General features: G+C 38.2%; 1 protein-coding gene across 2 annotated transcripts in view; it reads right to left on the reverse strand.

The window, feature by feature from the left end:
- The window catches only part of PTPRZ1 (protein tyrosine phosphatase receptor type Z1), a 162,776-nt gene that overhangs the window by 17,546 nt on the left and 133,092 nt on the right, over positions 1-12,138 (reverse strand). The window contains exons 14-19 of one of the 2 annotated variants that reach the window (XM_031674222.2): positions 9,558-9,649; positions 6,770-6,855; positions 4,225-4,245; positions 3,957-4,053; positions 1,696-1,778; positions 264-398 (exon numbers count right to left, since the gene is read on the reverse strand). In XM_031674222.2, coding sequence (XP_031530082.1) covers positions 264-398; positions 1,696-1,778; positions 3,957-4,053; positions 4,225-4,245; positions 6,770-6,855; positions 9,558-9,649 — 514 coding nt within the window. The remainder of the gene's footprint in view (positions 1-263; positions 399-1,695; positions 1,779-3,956; positions 4,054-4,224; positions 4,246-6,769; positions 6,856-9,557; positions 9,650-12,138) is intronic. The other variant, XM_031674223.2, reaches the window with a different exon arrangement.

Raw genomic sequence — 12,138 nt, forward strand, 5'->3', positions numbered from 1 at the left:
CTATGTAGCTTTTCAGTGAGTCTCATTTATTTATTTTTTTCTCACAGAACAAAGAATGTATTTAAAGAGCAGGTAGCTTGATTTATAGGGAAACCTTCGGACCTACAGTGTTCAGAGTTTCCCTGTAGCTGTCATACCTACTAGACAGGAATGCAGAGCAGCTTTCCTGACTCCTGCTGCGTTCTCAGGCTGACTCTACTAAAAGCAGCTGAAAGCACTTCTAATCACTATTCTGGGGGAGACACAATAGATTACCCACATACCCTTCCTTTCTCCACAAGGTTTGTTATCATGACAATAACTTCCACGTTATGCTCCCATATCATTCTCCAGAAATCTTCGGCTGTGGATTTCAGTGGGCCTTGGGCGGCAATGTAAGCTTTTGGTCTGTTGTAGCCCTGAAGAAACAAATGACAAATGTTTCTTACTCGCAGATTTGTATGCCATTTTAAACCGTTAAGGTTTTAAGATCAGCCTGTTTTTCTATGAAAGAAAATTATAAAAAAAAAAAAAACTTACACTCTGGGGAAGAATACTTGTGCTAGCACAGGCAGCAACTCCTCTTTAATATGACTTTTGTTGTAAAAGAAAAGAGTTCTTGTATTCACACAACCACTCTCTGCACCTCTAGTCCAAGTGCATTTAATCCAAGCCCATTTACTTTGCTTAGTATCTGGCCCTTAACGGTGCTGCTTTGAAATGCGTTTGCGGCATTAGGACTCAGTTGTCTACACCAGTCAGGAAGCGTTTGGTGCTGTCTCCTCACCCTCTCCTTGGTGGTACTAAGTGATGCTCATCATTAATAGCTATCTTCCCTTATTACCCACCATTGGCCAAGACGCTTTACAAACATTAACCCTAATGCTTCCTCTGTATGCAAAATGGAAACATCAACACTGATTTGGAGACAATGGAGCTGAACCTCAGAGGGGTTACGGGGCCTTATGCTAGTGGCCAAGCTGAGATTCAAAGCCAGTTCTAACTCCAAAGCCCGTGTTCAATCTGACACTCTCTCTTGTGGAGGTATGAAGTGGTTGCCTACAACAAACCTGCTGTTTCCTTCTATTTGGAACTCATTTCTTCGAATTCACTGTCCCAAACAGCATAAACCTAAAGGCAGAGAGACTGCGAGGTCAGTGTCAAGAACATAACTGCGTTCCCCCGGCATTCAGCCGGCCACAGTGAAAAACCAGGAGGTTAGTCAGTGGTCCACGGTCCCTGGAGATCTTCAGTAAGTTTCTCAAAGCTGGGTATGCTGAGCAGTGCCCGGGATCATAAAGGCTGATAACTGGTTTACTAATCATGTGCTTGCCTTTTAGCCAGGGCTACCCTGGGCATTTTTCAGTCAGTAGTTATTGATCATCTGCTATCTACATAATATTCATTGTGCTAAATAAGCACTGATCCTACCCCTCTTGTTTAAGGAGCTACAAACCTATCAGAATATACACATCCTACTTTGAACGTACATTTTCAGCTGAATTCCCTCTCTCAGCCACGGGATAAACCAAGAACAATGACTCGAGCGCCATTCAATCTAAAAACCTCTGGCCACGGGGTGTCTTAATGCTGATTTGTACTTTTATTAGCTTTCATGTAATATGTAGTAAGCACTGTTATACATACAATACCATGGCGTGATAAATTTGTAGTCTAATAGAATTTTCATAAATATTTCAGTTGAAACATACTCACATCAACATAATTGGCATTGATGTAATCAGTCAGTTTGCCATCTTTTTCAGCAAGTTGTGCAAGTTTAACCCTACTATGATCATCTGTAATAAAAAAAGAAAGAAAATACTTCACTACAGCATGAACTGCTTTTCAGCATAAAGGTCATTTATTTTGACATAATAATTTATCAAATACAATTAAAAGCAATGGAATAATCATTTACTTTAGTAGGCTTCTGGAGGCTACCGAGATGACAAAAATAAAGATAGATATAACAAAATCCTCTTCTTGCTGGAAGTTTTCCAACATGGAAGGTGAGAGTGGCCATATACACAGAAAGGAATGTTCAAGTGTCGAGAGAGGTACAGGATCCTAGAGGGCCAGGAAGGCAGAAATCATAGTGGTTTGGGATGACAACAAACCTTTCCACAGAGGTTGAATCCTGAAGTTGGCATCTGAGATGGGACACTGGGGCTGTGAACACTGGAGAGCCAGTGAAGGGGAGAGAACAGTGATGGGGGTGGCAGAAAGCTGAGGAAGGATGGCAGCATACACGCTCTGATGTGCTGATGGAGGAAGGGGAAGTAGAGGCGGGAGCAGAAGGGGTCTAGGAAGTGTCCGTCAATGGTTACTGCAAACAGCTCTTTCAAGGGAAGACCTCAAAGAGGAACCACCGCAAAGGGAGGCGGGAGAGTGACTGCCCAAGAACTGGATCCCGCACCGCCAGGGAAGAGGGGATGAAAACCATGGTCACTTACACATGGCGCATGGGGGTCATTAAATATGTGGAAATGGGGAGTTACTTCAGTCCTACAGGGAAGCCATTTATTTGGAGGAACTACGTAATGAGAAAGGAAAGCGATCCTAGAAGGACACGTGGTCTCTCACTTGGCAGACTATTTTTTTTCAAGGATGAAGACGTGAAGATATGAATACAGTGAATACAGACCAAGCAAGTGAAAGGTCTCCTGGGACAGTAATGCCTCAGTGGCAGCAGCAGCTCCCAAGGTGCAGGAAGTGAACACAGAACTGGACGCACAGCAACGGGAAGATGGGTTTGGAGGCCAGGCTGACCTATTTTTGTATTTTAGTTCTAATATTTTTAGAAGGGTGTTCCTGGGTAAATTTTCTGGGTTGGTTTTCTTCATCATTAAAATGGGACTGTTATTAACTATCTTGACAGGTTGCTTCAGGGACTGAATGAAAAATGGCTATATAGTGCTAGGCACATAGTAGGTGTTCAACAAATATTCACCTCCATCCACTTCTTAGTTAATTGGTGAGTATTTTCTATTTGGCTTGTAGAGGGAATGGTCTAATTACCACATCTCCCTGTCCAAGAAGCAACTGAGTTTTCATGTGCAGCAGGGTAGAGGCTTCAGGTGAGGAAGGCAAGCATAAAGCAGAGCCTTCCATCGAAGAGAAAAATTGGTGTAAAATGTGTGGGAAAAAAGACAGCATCTATGCGAATTATTTAAAACAGTGATCATAGAAGTTTCCACTCCAGAAACTAGAATGAAACCAGAATTTAAATCACTAAGCTGGTAATACTGTGTTCACACAAATCTAGGAAGGTCCACTGAATATATAAGGAAGGATGCTGAAGTTTGCGGGAAGAATGAAGACAGATTTCAAGAGATGGAGGGAACTATAAAGGAAAATAAAAGGGAACAGATGTGAATAAGAGATGCTGCAAGAAGATGGAAGAAAGATGATAATTTCATGGGGAAAAAGTAGGTAAACTTACACTAAAGAAAAGAGCCAGATAGCTGCTCACGGCAGAGAAAAAGAGAGAGCAGCTAAGACAGTAAAGGGAAGGAAGCAATAAACAGAATGAATCCAGCTAACCCTTTATAAGACCCCAAGATAAATGTCAGGAGAGGAAGGAAGAGGGTAGAAGGGAAAAAAAGTCTAAAGAAAATCCCATTTGGGTAGTAAATTCACCTAAAGTAGGTGGATCTCAAGTGAAAACAGGACTATGGAATAGAAACGATAGAAACCATAAGAACAGATTTACAGTCCATGGGGTCTGAAGAAAGGACTGGATTGAAATTTGAGTTTATTTTGTTTAATGAAAGAAACAGATACCAGTAACCGCAGAACGTATCTGAAGTGCGGAGATATAATGCTATGTGTTCTCTAACGCAAGTCTTATTTCCTGATACAAAGGTCCCGAGAACAGCTACACTGAGGTCTGCTGTCAAGAGACTTCAGGACGTGGAATTAAAAGCCCCGCAGTGACTGAGAACAAAGGCAGAGCTGAATGAGGACATACTTACAGGCAACGATATTTACATATCGGTTCTTGTGCTTATTGTCGGGGTGATTGGAGCTGTCTGCTGTGATAGCTAAGTCAACAGTACAGCTCTGCACCTCCTGGAAAGAAATTGTACGTGTAACATTTCAACACACGTCCTTGCAAATAAAGTGCCTTAAAATATACTAAGGAAGACAAAACAAACAAAACAATCTACTCCCAAAAAATTTTTTTTCACACGTTACAACTATTTCTGGGCTATAAGAAAATGCAGTGAAAGAATGCCTTACCTGGTAAAACTCTTTCAGTGTCTAATGAGGGAATGAATGCCAAAAAAGTAAAGAAATCAAATTCCACAGCACACGACAAATGAGAAAGAAAAGTGTTCATATTAGGTTTACAATGGAAAACCACGATCATGCAATAAATACATTTGTCAAATACCAACAAAACAGAGTGTTTCAAACAGTTGCATGCAAATCAAACTTCTAATACTTTGGGACCTTAAAATTACATAAAAGGAAAAAAAATAACACTTTTAAAGGGGACAGTGGTATAACAGTATGATGAATTTTTAAAATGCTGATGAGAAAAACCACGTATTTGATGACACATTTTTGACATATCAGATTTTCTAATGTCAAAATATAATTGTATTTGTCCTCAATAGCACTATTTGACACTGAGTTAGTGAAACTTTTTTTTGTTTATTTTGAGAAATTTTAAAGAGTAAAAAGCTTCCTATTAAGTGGTTGGTAATAGATTTAGAACTGTCAAAATATTAGCAATCCCCTAAAATTTTTTATTGTATATACCATGTATTTTGAAATAAAATTTAGATAACATTAGTTTCTACATATTTAATTAGTAGATCTCTTTTTAATTAAAATTTCAATGGGGAGAGAAAAGTTAGTTTTGCCATTTTTCTTTTAAAATGAATTAAAATCCTTCTCAGGGATGTCTTCTACCTAAATATGTTAACTTGGAATTCATCATGATTTAGTACGTATTAAGATATTAACAGGAAAGCCTTATAATTTCTGAGAACATATATAACCCAAATATAAATCTGATTCATCAGCAAAATGGCTCAGCCTTTCTCCAAACAAGCTTTTAAGGCCTCTTTCTCAGCAAATCATTCTGACGCTGGGTTTAAAAACAATTTATTACATAAACCACTTAAAAGGTGTTGCATTATTATTTATTTATCTGATTATTAAGTTAATGAAAAGTTTTCTTCCATCAGACTGTGAGTTAAAAGCAATGGAATTAAGAAAACACTTTTTGAGTAAAAATGTGAGGTTATTCTATTAATTTAATCATTATGAACTGCTTCGTAATTTTCAACATGATTTTATAGTTGTGAAAACCGTGACTCTGCCCTTGTGCATATGCTATCAGCACCTTTTATTGTAAATTGTCTGTTTTTCATTACGGTTTTGAACATTTGGAAGATCAGACCTATCCATAACAGTCTCTCTTCTGCAACTATGATCTTGTTTGGTGTGTGCTTGATCATTTCTATGAGTTACTACTGCACCACCCAGTAATCTCTATTATGGCAAGAAAAAATAACATGATGTTTTAAATATATAATTCTTTATATTATTCCACATTACCCGGTAGTCACCTCACACTGTTTTCTTATTCAGTGCAGTTATGACTTAGATTTCTTTTAAGATCAAATGAGCTGGCTTCTGTTTTTAATGACAATGACCATATGACAATACACTTCACTTTCCTTTGGGTTCTCAAAGTTTCTAATCTCTGGCATTTTCCTTCCCTAAGTATGTTCTAGTTGACGTGATTCCTGGGAAGCAGCTGCTGGATGTGACGGGGACAGTGGAACACCACTGGATTAGGATCTGAGCTCAAAGGGCTCTGAGCACTTGGGGGTGAGGTGGGGAGGCAAAAAAGCAATGAGATGCTTCCAAAAGGGGAGAGACTGGGCTGAAGCTGGAGAGCCCTCGATTTCTAGAATGGAAAGGGCATGAGAGTTTAAATCACAGACTAGGTTTGAATCCCAGCCCTGATATTTGTTAATTGTTAATTAACTTCTGTGGAAGTTGATTTCATCAGTAATAAGAATAGAAATAAAATGGGTGAGGGTTAATTGTTGAAGCATTTAGTACAATGACCAGCACAGGAGAGAGGTAACTTTACGTTTTGTGGTTATCACTGTTAACTGTGGGCTTATGTCGCCCTATTTTGAAAAATCTGCCTAACTGATCGCTTGGGAGGCCGTGATAAATATGCACTAAATGTCTCTGCCCCCACCGTCTAAGTGTGTTTTACAGAATATTACTAGAAAAATCTTCACTGGTTGTTAAGTTCAAATGTGTTTTAGAAATGCGTACTTTCTTGAGAAGAAGACGGGGTTTTACCTTGCGTAGTATTCATTATGCCTTCCAAATCAGTGCTTCAGCACTTACACTGTTTTAATACTTACAATTAAGAGCTTGTATGTACTTTGGCTGAAAATTATGAAATTTAGTTATTTACTATGATTCACATAGTTTAGAAAATTAAAAGGAATCAATCAGTTTTTGATTTAGACTTAAAAAGGGAAAAGAATACTGGAGTTCTGATCATATGGGAGAGAATCAACTATGTTTTGGTTTTTTCCACTAGTACAATTTGACTTTTAAAATGGAAAGCCGATTTTCTAAATTACACGACTCACCCATAACACATCTCCTAAACACATAATTGATTATGGAACTAATATTCTCGCTAGAAGTAAAAATGGTTTCAATGTTAATAAACAGTCTACTGCTGAATTTTTAAAATTTACCATTTTCTATATTATTTAAAGTATACACATTAAAATCATACCTCAAATTCTTCAGTAAACCCACTACTTGCATGTAAGTCTGCAACATGTTTTGGAAAGTGCTTTATTGGAATTGCTCCAACATCATCTAGGTGAATAAAAAAAAATTGGGTTGGAAAGGACAACTGAACAGAAGAAACTGTGCCTCTCATTTATAAAAATTTATAAAAAGCCTTCTAAAACAACTTCAAAGTTCAGTTATTTCTATAATCTGGATTGAATCTGTGTTCAATAAAACATGAAGCCACAATTACCAACTTTCTCTATATTTACTATCAATCATAAGCTGCATTTTAGAATTCTGATTTGATCAGGAATCCCTTTTCCTTTCATACTCTAAAGCGAAAAGAATTAATTTTCAAAGTTAGGTTATAAATACTACCAAAGCCTTACTTCTTATCAATGGACTGCATCTCTTTATAGGTAACTTTCTTAAACATGAGTGATAATTGCCTGTAAATTCTAGGGAAAAATGCAGAAATAATATATTTTCAATTTTAACGTGGACTAAACATAACATATAATGCAATTTCAGTTTTATAAAATCGTACAATTTAATGTCTCTCAGTTAAATATTCAGATGTTTATGTCTGAAAGCATTTTTTCCTTCTCTCTAGAAATAATAGAAAACATTTATATGCAGACTATTCATTAAAGATAATGTCAAAACCTTTGGGACTTTAAATCTGTAAAATTTCAAGAACTGTAACTTGAAAATATGCTACGTAAACAAAGTCATTAGGTCTGTTAATTAATTGTGAAAGGGCCAAATTATTTTATCTGTTTTTTTTTCCCCTGGAAAGACTTTCTTATACTAAACATATTACTAGTTCACAGTGTGCAATTTCACAAGTGATATCTTGGACAAGGAAACATCAAACACATTTCACTAGAAACAGTTATTTACATCAACAGATGTTCAGCATCTAGTCCATTTAATATTGTTAAGCTTCAGTTACCAAGAATTTATTGATTTACAAAAAAAAATTAGAATCCATCTGTTCTCTTTTAGATGAGTATACCTGAATATTAAAATTGAATTAGCGAGTTAAACTTAAGAAACACTAGACGAAGGTGTAATTCCACCTTCACACCTACAGAAGGAACTTGCCTGGAAGTAGCTTTTATAATTAGGTAAGAAAACAGAAATAACTTGTCACATCTAAATCACTAGTTCTCCTAGTAAAGGTCTGTCAAACCCACAGAAATTATCCTGCACAGCTAATCTCTTTCCATGAGCGAAACGACTACTTTTTATTTACAATCATGTCTTTTGGTAATTTCTTTTATGAACTGGTCCGCAAGTAAGTGAGACTAACGTATCCTTTTATTTTCTGATTTTATATGAAAATGCACATATGGGGCAATCAGGAGTGCATCTTTTGAGGGCGAAGCAGGTGAAATGAGGACACGCCCTTGATCACTGTTTGTCTGAGAAGTAGAACAGGTGATTCTGGATTCCCCTGGGCAAGGTCCTGATTTTGGATTAATTATTGTTAACAAGAAAACTACATTGGCCTTTGAATAATGTGATTAATGTTCATAGCCACCCTAACAGAGTATACAGGAGATGTATGTTTGGAAAGTGAAGAGAATCAAAATGCAGCAGATAACTGAGAGCACCTGGTCTCAAAATTCTAAATACATTAATAAGAAATTGTGCTCTACTAAAAGAAATGGACAGAATTTTAATATAAACTAGAAAAACAGAAACAAAGTCTTGGTAGTTAAAGACAGAGAGTTGGGAAAAGAGTTAAAAGAGTGAAACACTTCTAATTCCTATGCCTGTTGAAAATTACAAGGAAAATGCTTCTCTTTTGAATTTTCTGCTTTTTAGATTACGAGACTTGAGAAGATAACATCATGTAGAACTTGGGCCTCAAGCAATGACATGTGACGTCTCAGACGATTTACATTTAACAAGAGGCTTCTGTACAAAGACCACGACCACGGAAAGAACTGTTCCTTTTGCTTCCCCTGGTTTGGTGACTCTCCGTGTCCTTGGCTCACGCTCTGTCCGTCAGTACTGCTTTTGTAGTTCACGTATTTCTAGACAAACTTTTTTTTTGTTATCACTTTTCATTCTGAAATGTTATAAAATGTTAATTCAATAAGTGTCTGTGATCTTAGTGACAGTGTGAACTTTAGGGTCAATGAGCGTCTTACTCAAAATGACTCAGGTTGATTCTTGAACACTGTTAACTAGGTACGTTCTGATAAAACACATGACGTTTTTCCCAGGTATTCATCTGTCTGACATTTTTACTTAAAAGTATTTCAGGCAACCATACATTCTTTGTGCTACCCTCACCATTTTTATAGTTTCCTTTTTTTCTAATGTAGTTAAGAAACTTTTTCTCATATACACCCAGATAATCAGAAAGGAATTACACTTTGCCTTTATTTTTGTGGTTCTGTCCTGTCCATCTTTATTGAGCTGCTTTAGTCTGGCTTTGTCGTTTCAGTTTCCATTAAAGTCACTGAAATGACCAAAAGTCAGCATCATTCCTTACTAATATTTTATTGCTATGTTTATGCTTTTGAAAACATACAACATCTGAACAATTATAAATTATTTTGCAGTATCACCTGCATGGTTAAGAATGTTCAAAATTAATGAGAACAATTAATAAACCTGAGTGCCTGATACACAATATTTTGGGCAACACAAATATTCCCTGATCTACATCACAGTCATTTGCAAAGTACCCCAGTAAGGACAAACCTTCCAACATTGTGCTTTTCAGTTAACAGCTACCAGCTACTCATGGTCACACTTCAAGCTGTTACCTGAAATTGGAAAGATGGGCGTTGGAGGTGTGGATATTACTCGAGGGGACGTACTGTCCTCTAAATAAAAGTGTGCAGTCTGGAAACATTTTCTGGAAAGAAAAGAAAGCAATTTATACTACTCGCTGGTATGGACAATAAGACAACTTCTGAGCTGCTTAAAAATTATGACAGAAATCTCCAGGATTAAAACATCAGTGGATCTCTATACCTGTTTTTACAAAACACAGGTATTAAAGAATTTTATAGCCTCCAAACTTGTCAGTTTTACCTGTACCAGACGCAGAAGAGCGAGCAGATTTGAGACATGCGGAAAGCAGAGATGATACTTGCAGCTGAGCCAAGTAGGAGGACACCTCAACGCCCAGTCCCCCACAGCTGCGATGCCCCAGTGTGCCCTGCCTCCCTGGGCAGGACCAGAGTGGGAAAGAAGGTCTGTCCAAAGCTATTTTTCACTCAATATTTAAGTGACTGTTCCGGGTATATGCAGCTGCTAGCAAAAGGCAGCAAGCTATCACCATGTAGCAGTGAAATTCCACAGTGGTAACATGTTGATGAAAAAAGGAGGCAGCTTTACCTTTGAAGTTTGATAATGCAACAATGACAGAGCAAAGTGAGGAAATAATGAGCATATAACCCAAGACAGGGACGATTTTCTCTCCAACAGATACTAGCCTTGTTGGCGAGGGTTTTGAGAGTGAATGTATTTGGAGCCAACGACAACCATGACCTACAATGTCACCTGGATCTATTTTCACTCAGATAATAAGAGTAACATCTGGCAGGAGCAAAGTGCAGACTACTGAGAAGAGCAAAGAACCAACTGCTGCTGAAAACTAATGCAAACTACCCTTAATTAAAACAATTTCGATGATTAAAACTGCTAAGGACACTCTTTGATGCGGGTCATTTCATTGATTTGAAATATTACTCATGAGTGGTTCAGTCGAAATAGAAAGATCTGTTTGAGGGAAAATGCCAGTCTTCCTTCCATTTAAAAGATTCCAGGAACAAGAAATTTATCCTAATGAGCTTTAACGTAACATTGTGTTCTTATAGGACACACTTCAGTTGCGGTATTTTCTCAATAATCAGTTCCCTGCATAGAATTCTTCAGTGGCTTCCCGCTGGAATTAGAAAGCTTTCAGTGACTTCAGCAAGGGCTGTAGGACCCTTCTGTGACCTAGTCCCCTTTTGCTGTAACTGTTTCATCTCCAAGTCTCCCTCACCCACTAGGCTCTAGCCCTCACTGGCTCCTTCTTTCTCCCTCAAAGAAGCCCTGTCGGTATCACCTTCGGGCCCCGGTTTCTGATTTTCCCTCTGGCCACCTGCCTCCTTCCCATCACTTATGCATTGGCTCAAATGCCATTTCCTCTGAGAGTCCTTCCCTGACCACCTGAGCGAAAAGTATCAGCACATCCTGCCAAGTCACTAATCTTCCCCCTTCTGTTTGCTTTGTGGCACGTACCAGTATCTGAAATACCATATTTATACATTTGTTTATTTGTCTTTTATGATTTTAGTTGGTCCTCCCTCACTGGAAGATAACTCCCCAAAAGGCAAGGTACTTTGTCCTAACGCAGTGTCAAGAACAGTGTCTGACTTGTTGTAGGTGCCCTGAAATACCTGGTCAATGAATTTACGCTGTATGTCTGGGTGGGACAAAATTATATTGTTTATTACAACTTTAATGTCACAAGACAAAAAAATATTCAAAAGCAACGATGCGGATAGCAAAAACTAGCTTCCTGCTCTGACGGTATAAACCTCTGATAATCAAACCTGTGAGAACGTACATAATTGACAGAACGTAAGAATGTCTTCAAGAGAGGTAGGAGAAAGAGGAGCAAGTGAGGAGTAGCGTCCAAGGGACCCTGAGCTAGGTGCAGATCCTGGGAAGTGGGAAGAGCATGGCGGACTAATGACAAAGGGGAGGGATGAGGGCCACAGGTGATTATGATAAAGAAACTATCCTACTGAAAGTCCACACTTGAGCAGAACTGACACCAGTCTGGAGCAGAAACAACAGGGCACATGCGGCTTATCCGTGCGACTACAGATGTAGTGTATTCTGACACACTGATATGGAAACACCGGGTTTGATACCCACTTTTAAGATCACAAAATTAAAATCTCTTTGAGTTCCCCTAAAATCCAGTTCTATAAGCTGGTTAAAAGGTTTCTATTTATTTTTCATTGCATTTTAAAGTTGTAAAATGCCTTAAGGGACCTAGTGCAGTATGACAGCTGATACAAGAATCCCTTCCCCAGCATCTTTGATGTATAAAGAAGGTCTCGTATGAACACCTTCAGGGACAAGGGGCTTACTTCTTTATGGGGACCATCTGTAGTTACTAGACATTTCTTATACCAACCGAGAACGTAGTCCCTTGTAAGCAATCTCCAAATGGTACACAAAGAGGAGGCTCTCCTATTCCAAGTAAATCCCACCAACCATAACGTACTCAGCTGCATTCTAGACTCTCTTGCCTACCTGAGCCTCAAATGAGATTACCTTAAAATTTCAAAACATTTGGGAGGGAGAGGTAGAATATATAGCTAGAGAAAGATGGATGGATGG

The sequence above is a fragment of the Vicugna pacos genome, chromosome 7 (genome assembly GCF_048564905.1).
Source record: "Vicugna pacos chromosome 7, VicPac4, whole genome shotgun sequence".
Taxonomy (NCBI): domain Eukaryota; kingdom Metazoa; phylum Chordata; class Mammalia; order Artiodactyla; family Camelidae; genus Vicugna; species Vicugna pacos.